Here is a 19,038-nt window from a genome sequence, read left to right as displayed (position 1 = left end):
ACATCTGGAGGGCTGCAAGTTGGGGGTGCCTGATCTAGCCCATGGGTAGGCAACCTAAGGCCCGGGGGCCAGATCCGCCTCATTTGCCTTCTAAATCCGGACGGTCCAGGAATCAGCGTGTTTTTACATGAGTAGAATGTGTTCTTTTATTTAAAATGCATCTCTGGGTTATTTGTGGGGCATAAGAAATTTGTCCCCCCCCCCCAAAAAAATATAGTCCGCCCTTCCCAAGGTCTGAGGGACAGTGGACTGGCCCCCTGCTGAAAAAGTTTGCTGCTCCCTGATCAGTCCAACCCCCTGCAATGCAGGACTATGCAGCTGCCCCATTCAGGGATCGAACCTGCAACCTTGGCATTATCGGTACCACGCTCTAACCAACTGAGCTATCCAGGCTCCTTTGTGTGTTTTAGGTTCAAACAGGGTACATGTGGTGTTTTTCACATGCTCCTACTTCTCTTCTGATATCTGAGGGTAGCTCATTCTGATATTAGAAAGTCAAAAATTGGAATGGTTACGGTGCAAAATCTCTGTGGATTGGCATCCCACTGTCTTTTTTCAGATTCCCTATCGACTGAAAGAGCTAGACAATGAGTTTGATAATTTCAGCCAGGTCCCTGAATCCCCCATTGGACGGGAAGAGGAACCGCATATCTACATGGTGGCAAAGAAATACAGGAAGGTTGGTGTTTAAACTCTTGCCAGGGTGTTGGATATTTTGCAGAGGAAGGTATGAACGAATATATATTTGATATATAATGGAAGGAATTCAGCATTGTACTACGTCGATCTTTCCACCAGGGCAAGCATTTCAGCTTACAGACAGAACAATTCCCCCTCTTCTTTCCCTGCATTCTGTTCCAGGGGTTCTCCCGATCCCATTGAGCCAATTTTGTGGGGTACATGAGGTGAGGGGGGGGGAACCCTATTGTACAAGTAGAAGTCTTTATGGTGGTCTTCTGCTGATGGGACTCCTTAGTTAAAGCCTGCCCAATATCTACAGAGGGAGATATCTACAAGAAGGCAGCATGAAAGGCCATGCACTTTGAAGCCAGCCTTATAAATTCCCATTCCATCCCAGCACAAATTAGACTATGGTAGAACAGTCCTCTCTCTTGCATAATGAAAGCTTGCCAGACCAGGGTGCGTAGAAGTCTTGCTCACAGCCTGCTCCTTTGCGAGGCAGATTGCCTCATGTTGCGATCTGTGGAGCAAGAAAAGCGAATGGGGATTTTCATATTACTTACGCCACCTCCATTTGTGGGTTTGAGTCACATGAGAACAGCCCCGAAATCTGCATTACAATCTTGGCTTCTGGGCAGATTAAGATCTCAAGAGAATCGGATGAGCTCGTGCAGGTTCCTTGCGGAGGTGCAGGTGTGCCAAAAACAAAGAGCCTTTGAACAGTTTCGCTTGGACTGTGGTTCTCTTCCTCATGCTGGCGTGTCAAGTAAATGTTTGTTCCGGTGTATTTATGTAAACAATATCCTTGTTGTACAATTATATTTTCTTACCTGATTTAGGTCACAATTAAATATTCCAAGTTGGGCTTGGAGGACTTTGACTTCAAACATTACAACAAGACTCTCTTTGCTGGCCTAGAGCCCCATATTCCGAATTCCTACTGCAACTGCATGATCCAGGTGGGTGCAAAGTTGCTTTCTCTCAGTGATGCATTGCCTCCGCCTCCCTGTGATAACCTCGGTCTCATCTACCCATCGTCCTTTCTCCAGGTCCTGTATTTCCTAGAGCCGGTGCGCTGCCTGGTCCAGAACCACTTGTGCCAGAAAGAGTTCTGCCTGAGCTGTGAGCTGGGCTTCCTATTCCACATGTTGGATTTGTCCAGGGGAGACCCTTGTCAGGTAAAAATAGGCAAATGGAAGGCACTGTGCAGAATCCTAACATCTTTCATAGGATGCTATTTGGAGTAGAGGTGTCTATTCAGAGTCATAGGCAGGAAAACCTGCCTCGATTAGCATTAATTTTTTCCTGGCAAGGATGTGGGCAAACAGGTGGGTGGAAGGAGGGGCTGCCTGTGCTGGGATGAACCATTGATGATGATGATGATGATGATGATGATGATGATGATATTATTAATAATTATTTATACCCTGCCCATCTGGCTGTGTTTCCCCAGCCACTCTAGGCAGCTCCCAACAGAATATTAAAAACATGATAAAACATCAAACATAAAAAACTTCCCTAAGCAGGGCTACCTTCAGATGTCTTCTAAAAGTCAGAAAGTTGTTTATTTCCTTGACATCTCATGGCAGGGCATTCCACAGGGCGGGCGCCACTACCAAGAAGGCCCTCTGCCTGGTTCCCTGTAGCTTCACTTCTCACAGTGAGGGAACCGCCAGAAGGCCCTCGGAGCTGGGCCTCAGTGTCCGGGCTGAACAATGGGGTGGAGAACATTCCTTCAGGTATGCTGGGCCAAGGCCCAGCCAAGACACATGCGTAGCTGTGGAGCACTGTTGAGAGATGGGGGCAGAAATGTGACTCACACTCTTCCATCTTCTGCTGCCAGTTGCATGTGGGGGCAGCCCAGGGCAGCACTGCCATCCAAAGTAGCAGCTCCCTTCGTGCTGGCTCATATCTATTGTTCTACAGAGCTGTGTGGCAGAAATGGGGCTGTGGTCTCCTTGGGGTTGTAGCACAATCATAGTGTTAATTATTCTACCCCGGTTCTCACAAAGAATTGAATGGGGCTGGTCTAAGGAGTGTGCTTCACACACCTGCCAGAAATTCCCATCTGGCCTTGGCTGGTTGCCCCAGGCTTTAGAAGGAAGTTGAGAAGCACTACCGACTCCTTCTCCCAAGTCTTTACTCTATGAGCTGATCAGAAAATGTGCCGCTGTGTAGTCATTTTCTGCTCCGTGCTCTATGCCCCTACTCATAAGTACGATACCCTTTCTCTTGAGTAGGGCTCTCACAACTTATGAATGGAATGCTTACGAATGTAGACTTTGGATAAATATGACATTGTATTGGACAAGTTTATACAAAATGTAGTAGGCTATTAATATTTACATACGTATTAGGATAATATCAAATTTATATAAGAACGTATGGTTTAGGGTATTTTCTCATATATTGCATGTATTCCTAGATTCACATTTTTGTGCCTTTTCATTTTTTTTATTTGCATCACTTTATTTCTTTATAATTGAAAACTTTTCAATGAGAGATTACAGTCGCACCTTGGTTGCTGAACGCCTTGGAACTCATACATTTCGGCTCCCGAAAACCGGAAGCGAGTGTTTGAGCCAATCAGGAGCCGCTCTTTGGCTTCTGAACGTTTTGGAAGTCAAATGGACTTCCAGAACGGATTCTGTTCTACTTCCAAGGTACCAAAAAATAGAAACAAAAGAAAAAAACGAGTAGGCCTTAGTCCCCAAACAGACTACAATGACTTATCCTGGGCTGAGGGAGTGTGTTAGGCCTTTGAGCTCATCATGCCATGCTCCTCCTGCCCTGTGGCAGCTTTCAGAACAGCACAGCTGCCTGCCACTACTATCCGTGAGCTACTATGCCTCTTGACACTCACCCGACTAGTCCCCCACCTCCTTTGCCCAGCTTGCATTTTGTTCTTACGTTCATGAGTGAGGGCGCATGCGCACATGCGTTCCAAGCCTGTTGTGCCTGTGAGGAGGCATAGAAGAACACTTTGGAGCTCAGTTCTTCAGGGTTTTGGTTGGGCTTGAGCGCACCCAGTATTTTATTTTTTTAAAAAAAAAATACAAGGCCTTTTCCTTCATTTCAGGGCAGCAACTTCCTCCGCGCCTTCCGCACCATTCCGGAGGCAGCTGCTTTGGGGCTGATCCTGGCAGACTCTGACGAGGCTACAGGGAAAGTGAATCTAGGCCGTTTGGTTCAGAGCTGGAATCGCTTCATTCTGACCCAGCTCCATCAGGAAACTCAAGAGCAGGAGGGACCTCAGGCTTACCGGGGCATTGGCAGCAGGTAACGGTCATGTCCCTTTTTTTTTTTTACCTCTTGGGAATTTTTGAGAACCTGCATGCCTGTTTGTTCTGTTTCCTCTCCTAGGTCTAACTTGGTTTAAAGTATATTTCCAAATGGTTTCAGTCTGTCCTGTTCTGACCTCAGATACAGACTATGCCCTAACGCAGGTGAGCACAGCCAAAGTTATGGTTGAGCACCCTGATGAGGTTTACCCTATGTATCATCCTCTGCTTTCAATCCCCTTCTCCCCCAGCTGGCAGAAATCTCCTTTCTAGTAGACACGAAAGCTGTGTTCCCCTTCTCATTCCTCCTGTTGGCTCTCTTGCCGTCGATTCTGTTTGAGAGGAAGAAGGGTGTTCCCTTATTTTCCTCCCCAAACCAACCTTCCCATCAACCATGCATGAGAGAGAAGGCCATGACTACCTGTGACAGAAATAAGGCACACATGCGCAGAGGGTGTACCTGGGTTATGCTGAATTAAACTACAGTGGTGCCTTGGCTTACGAATTTAATCCGTTCCGAAGGCACCTTTGTAGGTCGAAAAATTTGTAAATCGAAAAATGCCATTGGAAACGTGATTTCCCATAGGAATGCATTGGAAATTCATAAGTCGAAGCAACCCTATCTAAAAATTCGTAAGTCGAAAAATCCCTATCTAAAACCGCCGTGGTTTCCTTTCGGATGTCGAGACATTCGTAAGCACGCGGCCATTAGCCCTATTTGTAAGTCGAAAAATTTGGTTGTCGGGTCGTTCGTAAGTCGAGGTACCACTGTGCTGTGTTTCTTTCCTATTCTAATTAATTCAAGAGGGTTCTGGAAGCTTCTCTGTATGAAAGAAATGAGCAGAAGGTTCAGGATGTTTGGGTTACAGTGGTACCTCCGGTTACGAACTTAATTCGTTCTGGAGGTCTGTTCTTAACCTGAAACCGTTCTAAACCTGAGGCGCGCTTTTGCTAATTTTCCTAGTTTTCCCTGACGTTTGGTAACAATTAAAAAACATAGGATATACATAATCAAGTTTAGAAAACTAATCGACATACAATCAATAAAATAGATACAGCTGGTCGGCCATTTGAAATCACGATTTCTCAGTGTTCCTGTCAGCTAATTGTGTCTAATTTTTTTATGTTATTCTGCACCCAATTCTCTTCAAAATGCCATTTAGAGCGCTTTTGTTGCAATTTTGCCCAGGTCAGTGTGTATATTAACTGGACTACATGTCCTGCTTGCAAGCTTCTCCAGAGGCTTCTGGCTGGCCTCTGTTGGAAGCAGGATACTGGGTTAGATAGGCCCTTGGTCTGATTCAGCAGCGTTGTTCTTCTCAAGTTACATGGTATTGCTACCAACTGCCACATTCCCTATATGGTTGTGTTTTCTGCCTGAAAAGGGTCAGGGCCCAACAATCCTAACTTAAAACTATGTTTGGAAGCTGTTGTCTTGTGAAGTACCTGGCAGAGGTGCTTCAGCATCGCCCTCCTAAATACTGAACCTGGCACTCTGCTGATCTCGCCTTGTCTCTGCTAGCAACTTCGGATCTTCAGGGGACTCGGTCATTGGGCAGCTTTTCAGCTGTGAAGTGGAGAACTGCAGCATGTGCCGCTGTGGCAAAGAGACGGTCCGCGTATCGTCCACGCTCCTCTTTACATTGTCCTACCCTGAGAGCAACGGTATGACTTTTAAGGGCTGGGAGAGCAGGGGTGGGGAAAGCAGAGTTGAAAGGAATGGGGGGATTGTTTCATTCTTTAAACCTGGGGCAGCAGGTGTGGGCTTGTTGCCTTTCAGCTGGTTCTTGTAAGCTTACGGGGCTGGAACAACTTGCCTGGAAAGGCACTGGCTAGGGTTCTCAAAATAGGAGCATCTGTAGAATGGTGCAGGGTTAGGGTTTTCTTCTACGTTCTTCCCTGGCTGGTTAGGTTTTCCTTCTTGATTGGATCTTTTTGGAAATTTAAAATCCCCTCCTTTTTTTCCCTTCCCTCCTTTTAAGATAAAATCAAGGATTATGAATTTGCTCAGATTTTGAAGCGAAGCATCTGTCTGGAACAGAACACCCAAGCCTGGTGCGAAAACTGCGAGAAATACCAACCCACGGTAAGCGGGGAGGGAACAGTTGCACAGAGCAAGCCAGTAGGAATGGACTACCTGGACCAGGGCTGCAGCGTTGATGCAGGGGGATCTAATGTATCTTGCAAGGCTGAATCAGCCAGCATGGGTCTGAGAACGCAAGCACTGCAGGGCACTTGGTAAGAGAACTGACCACCCCAAAGTCTCTATCAGTTTCCAGGTCTTCAGCTAGTACGGTCTCAGATGAAGCGTCCTTACACTTGGAAGTTTAAATTCTTAAGCTGATACTGCAGACGGGGCAAGAAGTTCCAGGGGGTAAATGTGATTTCATCTCCGCTCACTTCAGCCGTCAGCATCTTAGGAAACCTCTGGTGGTGCCATCTGTTAAAAAGCAGGAGATTATTAGATCAATTAGCATTCCTTGTGACTGCAAAAACTGTGTTTCTCAAACATGGGTCTCCAGCTGTTGTTGGACTACAACTCCCATCATCCCTAGCTAGCAGGTCAGGGATGGTGGGAGTTGTAGTCCCAGCAACAGCTGGAGGCCCAAATTTGGGAAGCACTGCTGTAAAATAAAGCCACGACAGTAGTACCAAGCATGAAGCCGTGTCACTTGTCCTTACATTGCACATCTTCTCTCTGCTGTTCAAGGTCCAGACCCGCAACATCCGCTGCCTGCCTGATGTTTTGGTCATTAACTGTGAAGTGAACAGCTCCAAGGAGGCAGAATTCTGGAAGATGCAAGCGGAGGTATAGGAGAGTTTCCATTCAGTTGCCTTTCGAGGGCACCCTTAAACCAGATCACTCAATACTTGTGATTGCTTCCCTGTGCACTGTGGGGGAGCAGGAGCAAGAGGCCACCGTACACACACACACACACACACACACACACACGCCAACTGGCAGTGCCAACTCCCAACTTCACTGGTTGTTCGAATAAGGTCTATGTGCAGACAATCTAGCACATGCAAGCTCATGTCAAGGTTGCCTGTTTCCAAAATAAAATTTGGGAAATGAAACTCACAATCTGAGAATATCCTCTTGGGCCCTTGTTCAGATGTGAAACCCCATGTGAATGGCAAGAGGCTTTGAAGGCAGGGCAGATGTTCCCTGTGAGTGGGTTGGTGCTGTGGTCTAAAACCACTGAGCCTTTTGGGCTTGCCAATCAGAAGGTAAGCAGTTCAAATCCCATCAATGGGGTGAGCTCCCATTGCTCTGTCCCAGCTCCTGCCAACCTATCATTTTGAAAGCCTGCCAGTGCAAGTAGATAAATGGGTACTGCTGTGGCGGGAAGGTAAACGGCGTTTTCGTGCGCTCTGGTTTCCGTCACGCCAGAAGCGGGTTAGTCATGCTGGCCACATGACCCAGATGTCCCGTTGCGCCAGAAGCGGGTTAGTCATGCTGGCCACATGACCCAGAAAGCTGTCTGTGGGCAAATGGTGGCTCCCTCTGCCTGAAAGCGAGATGAGCACCGCACCCCATAGTCACCTTTCACTGGACTTAACCGTCCAGGGGTCCTTTACCTTTTACCTACCTTCTATTTGATACAGTATAACATTCCACCTGGCCCCTCATCTTCACCTGCTCTTGGAACTGGCATGAGGGTTTTGTGTTAAATGAAATCACTCGGCATTTGACTGTACTGTACATTTATTGAGATCTTTGAAATATAAGCAGTAGATTACTGAAAGAACTAACGACGAGGAAGCTTAGATAAAACATGTGTTGTGAAACTGCTAATCAAAAGAAGTAAAATACAAACATCAGGAATGGAGGGGTGGGAAGTCAAGAAGAAAGATTTTGTTGAAAAAGAAATCGGATACAATGATAAACTTTGTGGAATATTTTTGGAGACTTATTTAAAATGATATAGAAAAGAAATGTTTCTACTTTTAATTTACCTTTTATTTTCAGTATGCCTTTAAGAAGTTGATGATGAAGAAAGGTGGCCTGGAACTCCCCCAAAGCAGAGAAATACCTGTTGGGGAATGGTAAGCATTTATCATCTAGGTGTGGTTCCTAGAAAAAAAATCTCTACTTTTTTGTCTAGAAAAGCCTTCTTTTTTTGTTCTCTCCAATTCAGTGGAACATCATATTTAGGGTATCTAGAATTCTGTATAAACAACTTGCACAAAAGCTCAAACTGCATTGTATTGTATGAATCCTCCTGTTTGTGTGTTTTCTTGCCTTCCAGGAACGAATTGGGAATGGCAGAGGGAGGGCATTCTTATACCTCCATTGAAGAGCTGAAGAACATCTGGATTCCTTACTCTATCAAGATGAAGCTCTCCAAGAACAAGGAACTGGAGGTTTACAACTGGGATGAAAGCACAGAAGTATGTCATCACTTCTGGCAAGAAAGTCGCTCCATAGTGCCTGGTTTCTAAATGCTTTCTCGGGAACTCTGTGCAGTGCTCACTTTGATACAATTAAGGGCAGCCTCTCCAGGTGTGTCGAGGCTCCAGGTGTGCTACCTCAGTGCAGAATTATTTTAATTGTTGGATGGAAGAATGTAGAGCCAGTTTTGGCCCCTTCCTGTGCAATTGACATTCGATCTTTCAAGGCAGCGACTAACAGCTGATGTAGCAGCAGAGATTGTAAATTGCGCTCCTGCAACCTGTCTAGTGGCTCTTGCAGTTCAGAGGTTCTGCCTCTTGTGACTTCAAAAGTTTTGATTCAGCTCCTCAGTCGTATGAGGGAAGAGTGAAGGAGTTAGGTTTTAGCCCAGAGATAAGTGGACAGACATGGTAAGACTTAATATGTTGGGAATACTTTTGTAAAGCAGGTGAAATGATCCCTCTGGGTAAGATAGGAAGGGAAAGGTCCATACTGCAGGAAGAAAGGAAAGCAGGATTATGCAGATCTAATGAAGAGACACCATAGCATTCTCCAAAATATCCCCCCCCCCATCTCAAGTAGGTGTCTGTCTGTCGAAGTATGAGCAGATTCAGCTAGGCTTGTTTGATAAAAATATTTAATATGGAAGTGATTATAATCCTTTTCTCCCCCCTTGAAAATAATTTACATTTTTAAATTTTAAAAAAATTAATTTTTAAAATGCTGTGAGAGAGTCTGCCTAAGGTAGTCCATGAACACTCCAGGTGGTCCATTAGTCTGGGGATGTAATCCTGGTTTGTGCTGCCATTGCTAAAAAGAAAACAGGATTTCAGAAAGGCTGTGGATCCCTTGAGTTAGAATTTAAAGGCCTGGCGTACAGTGTGTCAGTGTTTGCCAGTTTTCCCCTCCTTTGGGGGAGAATGGTGTTCCTTAACGGTTTTGTCTAGCCGCTTAAAATAACTGAAAAGAAATCTAACCAGTTGATGAACTCTTCTTCCTCTTTGCAGCTGACTGTGTTGGATGATCAGGAGTCAACGTATGTCTATGATCTTATGGCAACTATTGTGCACATTCTGGACTCCCGGACTGGGGGCAGCCTGGTGGGGCACATAAAAGTGGGGGAGACCTACCACCAGAGGAAGGAGGTGAGCCAATCAGAAGAGAGTACAGCCCATTGAACTTTGCATTCACCAATCTGTAATTCTCATATCTTATCTATGGTGTTACAGCCTTCCCATGTCTGGTCCCTCCGGATGTTTTGGAATACAACTCCCATAATTCCTGACTATCAGCCATGTTGGCCAGGGCTGATGACATTTATAGACTAGAACATCTGGAGGGCATCAGATTGGGGAAGGCTGCCTTAGGAGAATCCCCTTGTATTTCTATTGTCATATTTGTCAAAGAGCTGCCTTGGCTATAGTCGTACCTGTGTGACTGATTCATTCATTATCTGTAAGTGAAAATGATAATCCATTGACACATATCTTGCAACTTCCATTTGCACAGGGTGTCACACACCAACAGTGGTACCTTTTCAATGACTTTCTCATCGAGCCTGTAGATAAGGTAAGGAGATCAAGACAATGCATACTCTGTGCTCTCAATTTCTATACATAAATAACAGGTATGTAAATAAACTTTTTTTTGCATCAAGTTCACTTTGCACACTTTTTCTGAACCTCACATTTTGCAGAACTTACTTGGTGTGGAGCGGAGGCAACAGCACTAGAGGTTTTGCAGGGAAGGGGGGAAACGTCTGTCGGGAAAAGGCAGGAATCTGTGGCCTTCCAGATGTTGAACTCCATTTCCCATCAGCCCCAGGAATCAACATTCATGGAGGTTTACGGCTTCCCCAGCCCAATGCAGAGCACAAGAGATTTCCTAACAGAAGCCAAGAGCCTTTTTGGAGATAGTCCGTGTACTTTTTCAAATTACCGGTATTTCTCCAATTACGAGAGCTAAAAGCTTGTTTTAAAAACCTCTTAAATGTCTCCATTTACAAGGCAACTAGGTCAGGTACCCATTCTAGTGCAAAATTACATAGTGTAAGAAACATTAAGAAGTACATTAAGATAATGCCAATGCATCTTGGTTTTTTTGCCGTGGAAAATTTGCGTATTTTTCTGATGGAAACGCGACTCAAATGTGCAGGATGCTCCCATTGTTGTTGTTTTTTAATTATTTATTATTTGCTTTTGAATTTGCAGTGTGAGGCCGTGCAATTCGACATGAGCTGGAAAGTGCCTGCCATCCTTTATTATGTGCGGAGGAACCTCCACTCCAAGTACAATTTAACCAGTGAGTGTGTTTGCATGTGTGCCTTTGACTACATGGAAAGAGCTGGGCTCTGGAACAAAAATAAAATAAAATTGAGAATACTACTCTGGGGCTCAGCAGAACCCAAGTTCAACCATGGCCTGCTGCAGATTCCCTGGGGCAGCTAGGCTTCTTAAACCAAGACTCCACCTTCCAACCATGGTTGGTGGAGTATGGACAGACAGTGCTGGTATTGCATTGCATTGCTCAGCAACATAACCATGTCAAAACAACACAGACAGGCCTCAAACATTGGTGGAGAGCTGTTGCCTAAACGAGCACCTTAGATATAGCTCTGCCTGCTTTCCAGTAGCAAGCCTGGAATCACAGTGTGGCTCAGGAAATACCTAACTCTCTCTCTCTCTCTCCCGCCCGCTCCCCCCCCCCCCCGGTGCAGTCAGTTTCTTACATCGCCACTTGGTTATTAATCTTTGATCCATTATTCACATATTTGATGCATTCACATGATAATTTAGCCATTGCTTTTGAATCTTCATTGACTAAGGAGGAAAGTGTTGTTTCTGTCCTGTTGATAAATAGTTCTGGGGCTGAAACAGGCCCTGTGTTGTCAGCCTTCCTCACAACCCCTGTGCCCCCATATCTTGACCTCCACAGCTGTCCCTTCCCTGTTTTGCCTAATAGTGATGCCTGACTTAGTACCAAGTAGGAAATTCCAGTGAGACAACCCTTTAGCACTAAGCAAAATAGCTCTTCCCCCCTTCACAAGGGATGGGTTGTTGTGAGGTAGTCATATGCCACAGAGATTAAGGGGGCGAAGCTGAGTGGGTTCTGCAAGGAAATGTGTTGAAATCAAGAGGAAGTGAAACCGACGGATCGTCACTACATCATGAAAAGGATTGCCTGCGTTTGTGACGCAGACCAGAAACCGCTGCTTTGGGGTGAAACTTTGGCACCTTGGTGTAGCTCCCAGGCCGCTGTGTAAAACGGACCACTTCGCTACACAGCCCCAAGCGTCCTGATTATTCCACAGGCACCAATGTTTTTTTTGGCATTTCTGCTGTACACTGTCCATGCTTCTTGAATAATTTGTAATGTAAATTTGGGCTGCTCGACAGAGCTCACTTACATACCATTGGATCCATTTTGGCATGTTTCCTGTGTCACAAGGGATCGGTGTGATCCGCTTCAGTGCTGGGACACCTGTGCTCTGGATACGATCTTATTAGGGAAACCCTGAGCTTGTAAAATATTGTGGTTCATTACTGCAAATCCTCTAGCTGAATTGGCCCTGTGATATCGGCAGGTTTTCTTTCAAACTGTTCTGGGCCCTGTCTTCCTCACGTAGGTTTGAATAAGCCAGCCTTTTTTTTTGCTTGCTGCTTACACTGTTTTTGAGAAATGGGATATTACTGTATATTAGAAGAAGCTTGTACGTACGAGGCCTCTTGTGGGATTCCCCTGGGCTGCTTTCTTCATTCAGACTGCCATCTCAGAAGGCATCCTGGAACTGAGCACGACAGCTGATCTCGGATTTCCTTTCCCTCTTTCAGTTAAAAACCCTATCGAAGCCAGTGTGCTGCTCGCCGAGGCCTCGCTCGCCCGTAAGCAGCGCAAGTGTCACGCCACTTTCATCCCGCTCATGCTGAATGAGATGCCCCAGGTTGGGGACCTGGTGGGGCTGGATGCTGAATTTGTCACCCTCAACGAGGTAGGCATTGCATTGCGGGGAGAGGGGGGGAGGTCAGGTTGGGAGGACTGGAAGGCTCCTGAACCTCTCGCCTGTAGGCCTTTGAGCAGCGGCCTCTTCATAGGGCCAATGGGAGCTCTTGTTTGTGAGGAGGCCACACAGAACATAATTTGTTCACCCCTTAAAAATACGCAATAGGAGGAGGCTGAGCTTCGCAGTGACGGGACCAAATCCACTATCAAGCCCAGTCAGATGTCGGTGGCCAGGATTACGTGTGTGAGGGGGCAGGGTCCCAACGAGGGCGTTCCCTTCATCGATGATTACATTTCAACGCAAGAACAGGTAGGCAGCTTTCTCTGCAGAGCTAATGTTGGCTCTCCCTACCAAGGAGACTTTAGACAAGTCGGTCCCCAACTCTCTTCATCTCAAGAACTTTTCCTTGATAGGATAGTGTTGTCCCCATTCCACGTGGCAGTAGCTGTGCTGTGAAGCCCAGTCCTTGTCCTTACAGTCCTGGATGGTGAGGGATCGGCTTGCAGAAAGCTGTTTGGGATGGGCTAACACGGGGAGGGGAACCTTGGTCCTGGGAGCTGAATGTGGTCCTCTAGGCCTCTCTCTGGCCCTTGGGACTTTCCCTAGGCCATACCCCTCGCCCTCTTTGAGTCTTTTTGCCAGACAAAGCCTCCTGCTTGCCTCAACGCATTGCTCCGCCCACCACTGACATGTGGTCCCCAGACATTGCTCAGAAAGGGCACATGGCCATCAGATTTAAAAGGTTTCCCTACTCCAGGCTAACAGAATGAGCTGTGAAGTCTTTGAACTAAAAGAAGCCTTTGCATTGAATGCAATCTTTTCTTTCTTTCCACTTTCCTTTGCCCCTTATTAGGTGGTGGATTACCTCACTCAATACTCGGGAATAAAGCCAGGGGATCTGGATGCCAAAATCTCCTCCAAACACCTCACCACCCTCAAATCCACCTACCTGAAACTGCGCTTCCTCATTGATGTCGGGGTCAAGTTTGTGGGTCATGGATTGCAAAAAGACTTCCGGGTCATCAACATCATGGTGACTGCCTCCGTTTTGAACCTTGATATATATGTCCCATATTTATATATGTTTGGGCCTCTGCATGTGAAGGAGCTGACAATGTGCAGGGATTTCTTAGCAGACAAATCAGTGGGGAAAGGCTTTCTTGACAGTAGGAAGATTCAGAAACCACAGAAATAGATTGTTGCCACTAAATGCTTCTGCCAAAATAAGCCATTCATCTGGCAAACTTTTATGGGACCATAAAAGCAGCAGGTGTTATGCTTCTGCCTGGAATGTTTGTAAGTCCAGGACTGTTTAGCTGAGTGCCTGTAAGAGTCTTCAGGACTCATATACTCCCAGAACATAACTGGACCTCGCCTGTTCTTGCAGGTTCCCAGGGACCAGGTGATTGACACCGTCTACCTGTTCCACATGCCCAGGAAGAGGATGATCTCGCTGCGCTTCCTTGCCTGGTATTTTTTGGGTCAGTACAGACCTTATTTGGTGCCCTATCCGTCTCCCAGCCAGCCTGACCTCGCAGCCAAGGATTCCCTTGAGCACAGTAATTCCCTTTGCATCTGTGTCAAGAGGATCGAAATGTCCTTGACTCCCCCCAGCCTAGTGCTGGGGTTAAGAATTTGGAGTTGAGAATTGGAGCCCGCAGAGCTGAACTGGAGAACATCAACAGACAGAGCTCCGAGGAGGGGATTGGGTTGATACCAGGGCCTGAATGTTGGGTATGCTGTTTCCTAGATTTGATAGACTGAGGAAGGGCAAATCCTTTACCCTAAGCAGCAACCATTAGAAGTGCTTTCCCCTTTCCTGCTGCGGTGGGAGTAGGCAAGGCAACACAGGCCACCGGCTGGATTCTTTCTGTTTCCCATAGATCTGAAGATCCAAGGGGAGACTCACGACAGCATTGAAGATGCACGCACTGCCCTCCAGCTGTACAGGAAGTATGTGGAGCTGAGCACTGGGGGCTTGGAGCCCGAGGAGTTCCGCAAAGTGCTGAAGGGCCTGTACGAGAAAGGGAGGAAAATGGACTGGAAGGTGCCTGAACCTGATGGCCAAAGCAGCCCCAAGAGTAAGGGCCCACTTTTCTTTCTTTCCGATTACATTTTATTAAGTTTCAACATTTTTAACCCATACAATCAAATCACAATTTCGTCTTTTCTCTAATTTTTGTTTACTTCCTGTCAGAGGATCGTCGTGGCTACTCTAGAGTAACTCTGTTTGAGTCCAGTTTGTCTTTAAAGACTTTTATTGTGCAAAGTATTTACAGTGCAGATTAGGTACTTACTGTATATTCCTGCGTATAAGACTACTTTTTAACCCAGGAAAATCTTCTCAAAAGTCGGGGGTCGTCTTATACGCCGGGTCGTCTTATACGCCAGAATATACGGTAACTGTAATCTAATTACTTCTGTTGGCTCATTGCTTGAATTCTGCTCGTGAGCTCATCATATTTCTCTTAAGTAATCTGAAAAAGGCATCAATTCTTCCATAAAACACTCATCATTAGATCCTCTTAATTTTGCTGTTAATTTTGTGTAGTCCATTATCTTACTTCTCCATTCTTCTTTAGTGGGGACTTCTTCTTCTTCTTCCTTCCATTTCTGCGCACAAAGAATCCTAGCTGCTGTTGTTACACACATAAACAACTTTAACATTTTCTTTGGGGTTTCTACCTTTTATAATCCCAGGACCCAATTTCCCACCAGGCACTGTGTGGCTGTGCTTGAGGATAACTGAGCTCACATGTGAGCCCACTTCCATCTACGTCTTTGCGACTGTCATATCCGCTCTTGCCTATTGCGTTTTGTACACATGCACACAACATAAGTCGGATGGTCAGCACATGCATGCTGGATATTAATACCTTCAGAATTGTATGCCTCACCTCCTTTTTCCACACCGCTATAGGCAATGACTGGGTCCTATAGCACCGCTATAGGACCCAGGTGGCACTGTGGGTTAAACCACAGAGCCTAGGGCTTGCTGATCAGAAGGTCGGCAGTTCGAATCCCTGCAATGGGGTGAGCTCCCGTTGCTTGGTCCCAGCTCCTGCCAACCTAGCAGTTCGAAAGCATGTCAAAATGCAAGTAGATAAATAGGAACCGCTACAGCGGGAAGGTAAACGGCGTTTCCATGTGCTGCTCTGGTTTGCCAGAAGCGGCTTTGTCATGCTGGCCACATGACCTGGAAGCTATACGCTGGCTCCCTCGGCCAATAATGCGAGATGAGCACGCAACCCCAGAGTCGGTCACGACTGGACCTAATGGTCAGGGGTCCCTTTACCTTTACCTTTATAGGCAATGAGCAGAATTTGGTTAAGGTTTGAATTCCCAGCATCTTATGTCGATCGATCGATCGAATCTTTATTTGCGTCAGCCACAAGCCATAGCAAAGGAATCAAATGCAATAAAATACAGATATATAGCTAGATTGGTTGGCTGTACAAAATGCATTCTAAGAATTTACATCTGTACAAATGAAAGAGTTAATGGCTATCCTTGACCAGAAATACAACACATGATTGAGTGGGCTTTCTTTACTCTAGGCATTAAACAGGTTAGTAAGATGGTAGGTCTTATTCTTATTGCCCCAGTTAAAAAATTTGCCGCGTTTGCTGTCACTTGGTAACGTTGGTCTGCAAGAAGATGAATGACCTGGTATAGGTAATAAAAGAGGGTCAATAAGCTCATTACGCAGATCTTTATAAAGAGAACAAACTAGTAGTACATGCACTGCAGATTTGATACATACCGTATTTTTCCATGTATAACATGCCCCCGTGTATAAGTCTTGCCCTATTTGGGGGGAGGATTGCCCAGTTTTTGAGCTTTTTTGGGGGGGATGCCAAAAATCACTAACCCAACTGGCAAACGATGATAATCGCTCACATCGCCAGGGCAAACATGCGTCTGCCCGCTCACCAGCAGCAGACGGCAATTGCACGCTCAATTGACGAAGCGGCAGCCAATCCACAGCAACCCTTTGCTGCAGCAACCAGTCACCCACCGAATAAACGCAGCAGCAGCAGCCAATCGTAAGCAGCACTTTACGCAGCCACCAATCACCCACAAAATTGCTGCTTAAAAGCTCCTGCTCGCGGCTGCAACCAATCACCTGTCCCTCCCATCCACTAACCATGTATAAGACGACCCAAGTTTTTTTAACATGCTTTTAGAGTAAAAAAAAAAAACCTCGTCTTATACACGGAAAAGTACGGTGATCATTTTTCAAGCGGGATGTGATGGAAACAACCCCCAAGTACGGCCGGGGGCAGTATGTTCAATCTTGCATAGGTAAAAGCACGCCTGTGTTTTAAAACTGTTATGTTTTGCCAGTAGGATATGCGGATGTGTGGTGGAGACTTAAGTGGAAGCATCTTAGGTATATGGAGAATGATTTCAGTGCTGCACGGGCACCGAGAGCAAACAGCATTCCTGAAAGGTTTATTGAGCTAAATGGTTCAAGATGTGGATCCCTCAAATCCCTGACCTTTCCTCCAGGAAACCCTGCCACCTTTGGTTCCCCAATGTCCAGAGTCTTCTTTATGATGCTGGGACATGGATCCTATCGACAAGTTGTTTAGAGCTAGGTGGTTGCCGGCTGCTGTTCCATGGTTCACACAGTGCTGTGTTTTCATATTTCTCCGACAGGTGCTGCTGTGTTCCCAACAGTGCTGTCCCTCTGATCCTCAAGACCTCGCCACATCCTGTCTTTTCTGTGCTCTCTTCAGGAGGGGACTATCAAAGAATCTGCTCCCCAAGACCTGGACTTCCTAGAATGTGGATTATAATGCATATGTGTGTATGAAAAGGGAAGGCATGGTAGTTAGCAGGCACTCTGCACATTTCCAGGGGCCAAGGGAATTCTGCCAGAGTGCCTCTGTCCCTATTTTCCTTGCCAGTCCTCGTAGATCCCAGAAATCCTATGTAACTAGGGACAAGAGAGTGTGTACAGCAGTACCCTTTGGTAACCACATAGGGGCACGGTTACACTGAAAGAGCTGTTCTCGTGGTTTGGATGCTGAACATACACACTCCCCGAGGGCACTTAATGCCAGACTATTCTCACATGTATTTTGTATAAAAGGGGTGAGTGAAGCCAGATCTGTGACTTGCTGTGATTCATCCTTTCTGTGTCCATTGATGCCACTAGCAGAGCTGAGCTGAGGGGGATGAGCTTGCACCTGTTTTATCTTCTGGCTCGGAACTGTTCCTGAAACAATGTAGATCTGGATTCCACTGCCATGGGACTTTCCGTAGCTTTTAAACTGTTTTGTATTTTTTGTCCGTGAATTGTGGTCAAGGAGTCTACGAAATGTAATCAAGCTGTAAAAACACTGCCAGTGTTTCGGATACTCCTTTGTAGTCCTGCCTTTCCTTTGCTTGCCTGTCGTGTTTGCTTTCTTCTTTTTTTTCATTTTGAATTGCGGTCATCCCTGGCCCACCCTGCAAATATAATGTCATTAATGTGTATCTACAAAGCTAGGCTTTACAACACTTCCAGCTTCAGAACTCTGCCCCAACCTTGGGTCAAGCAAGTCTTGATGACCAAGGAGTGTGTGTGTGTGTGTGAGAGAGAGAGAGAGAGAGAGAGAGTTAGTTAGTTTGTGGCACAATTGTGAATGATTTAAAAGGGCATAATATCAAACAGGAAGTGGATAATATATTGGGATACTGAAGTAGAGAGGAAACAAATGGTGAAAAGGTAGACGGCAGCTAAAGTTGGATTCATCTGTGAAAAAGGCAGGCCTTACACTTCTGTATGGGATGCTATGGAGCCAGTCATGATTTAGTTGGGGAGTTAGCAGGAAACATAGGAGAATGAGAGCCAGTCATGATTTAGGGTGTGCACTTTCCCCTAAGAGAAGGGCTCAGGAGCAATGAGATTTCGAAAGCAGAGCAGCTAGAGACGTTAAGAGTGTTAGTTTTGGGTGGGGAACTTTTTCTAGCCAGTGGGCCGGATCTTTTTACCTCCCTCCTCAGTAGGAATGGATAGCTGTGAATGGGATATTACATAATTTCAGTTCCACCCACTTTTTGTGAACGTTACTCTTGATGAAATGTGGCCCTCAGGCTGACAATCGCCACCTCCAGGTGCTTTTTAATAAAATGACTTGTTTTCTCCTGTGACTGATGCTTCTAAGGGATGGGGTTATATTGCGAGACCTGCACTTACCTGTTCATTGAACATTCACCCTGCATTTTTCCATGACAGCAGGCTCCTCATGAGTCACCTTCCAGGAAACAGCAGGAGCCTTAAGAGCTGGCTCACACGTCCATTGTCCTCTCAATCATAATGCACTTCTTCCAGACAGATAAGTGCCCAGTTAAGTGACAACCTTAAGGAATATCTGTCTGGACAGCAATTTCTCTCCTGCCTAATTTGTTCTTATGGATTAGCAACATGCCAGGATCAAAGTCAGGATGCCAGCACCCCATTGGCCAGTAACAAATCTGTCAGTGGCACCAAACCCCAATATCCAGGTTTGATTGGTCAAGAGACCCAAAGGAAAGAAAAACCATTGAAAGTACTTTTTTTTTGGGGGGGAGACTTTTCTCATGAGGGATAGTGCCCAATCCAAGGGAAATGCTGCCTGCCATTTTTCATCTAAAGATTTCCATAGATCACGGAATTTATTTTCCTATTGTTGAATTTGGAGCGCTTAGCT

At 45.9% G+C, this 19,038-nt stretch overlaps 1 protein-coding gene and 1 non-coding gene across 4 annotated transcripts in view; one reads left to right on the top strand and one right to left on the bottom strand.

The window, feature by feature from the left end:
* PAN2 (poly(A) specific ribonuclease subunit PAN2) overlaps nucleotides 1–18,499 on the top strand; it is a 29,247-nt gene extending 10,748 nt beyond the window's left edge. For all 3 annotated transcript variants that reach the window (XM_035103741.3, XM_035103747.3, XM_035103750.3), the window contains exons 9-26: nucleotides 560–679; nucleotides 1,521–1,640; nucleotides 1,731–1,859; nucleotides 3,761–3,960; nucleotides 5,485–5,627; nucleotides 5,945–6,048; nucleotides 6,673–6,771; nucleotides 7,936–8,012; nucleotides 8,216–8,357; nucleotides 9,366–9,503; nucleotides 9,868–9,927; nucleotides 10,569–10,659; nucleotides 12,189–12,346; nucleotides 12,524–12,667; nucleotides 13,212–13,391; nucleotides 13,746–13,839; nucleotides 14,242–14,439; nucleotides 17,021–18,499. In XM_035103741.3, the coding sequence (XP_034959632.2) occupies nucleotides 560–679; nucleotides 1,521–1,640; nucleotides 1,731–1,859; nucleotides 3,761–3,960; nucleotides 5,485–5,627; nucleotides 5,945–6,048; nucleotides 6,673–6,771; nucleotides 7,936–8,012; nucleotides 8,216–8,357; nucleotides 9,366–9,503; nucleotides 9,868–9,927; nucleotides 10,569–10,659; nucleotides 12,189–12,346; nucleotides 12,524–12,667; nucleotides 13,212–13,391; nucleotides 13,746–13,839; nucleotides 14,242–14,439; nucleotides 17,021–17,055 (2,232 nt within the window). In that variant the 3' untranslated portion in view covers nucleotides 17,056–18,499. The remainder of the gene's footprint in view (nucleotides 1–559; nucleotides 680–1,520; nucleotides 1,641–1,730; nucleotides 1,860–3,760; nucleotides 3,961–5,484; nucleotides 5,628–5,944; nucleotides 6,049–6,672; nucleotides 6,772–7,935; nucleotides 8,013–8,215; nucleotides 8,358–9,365; nucleotides 9,504–9,867; nucleotides 9,928–10,568; nucleotides 10,660–12,188; nucleotides 12,347–12,523; nucleotides 12,668–13,211; nucleotides 13,392–13,745; nucleotides 13,840–14,241; nucleotides 14,440–17,020) is intronic.
* On the bottom strand, nucleotides 320–393 carry TRNAI-GAU (transfer RNA isoleucine (anticodon GAU)). The gene has a single exon. It is a non-coding gene; the product is annotated as a tRNA-Ile (tRNA).
* Nucleotides 18,500–19,038: the final 539 nt, after the last annotated feature.

The sequence above is a fragment of the Zootoca vivipara genome, chromosome 2 (genome assembly GCF_965207765.1).
Source record: "Zootoca vivipara chromosome 2, rZooViv2.hap1.1, whole genome shotgun sequence".
Taxonomy (NCBI): domain Eukaryota; kingdom Metazoa; phylum Chordata; class Lepidosauria; order Squamata; family Lacertidae; genus Zootoca; species Zootoca vivipara.
Note: the sequence above shows the minus strand (reverse complement) of the source record. Positions and strands in the feature narration are given on the sequence as shown.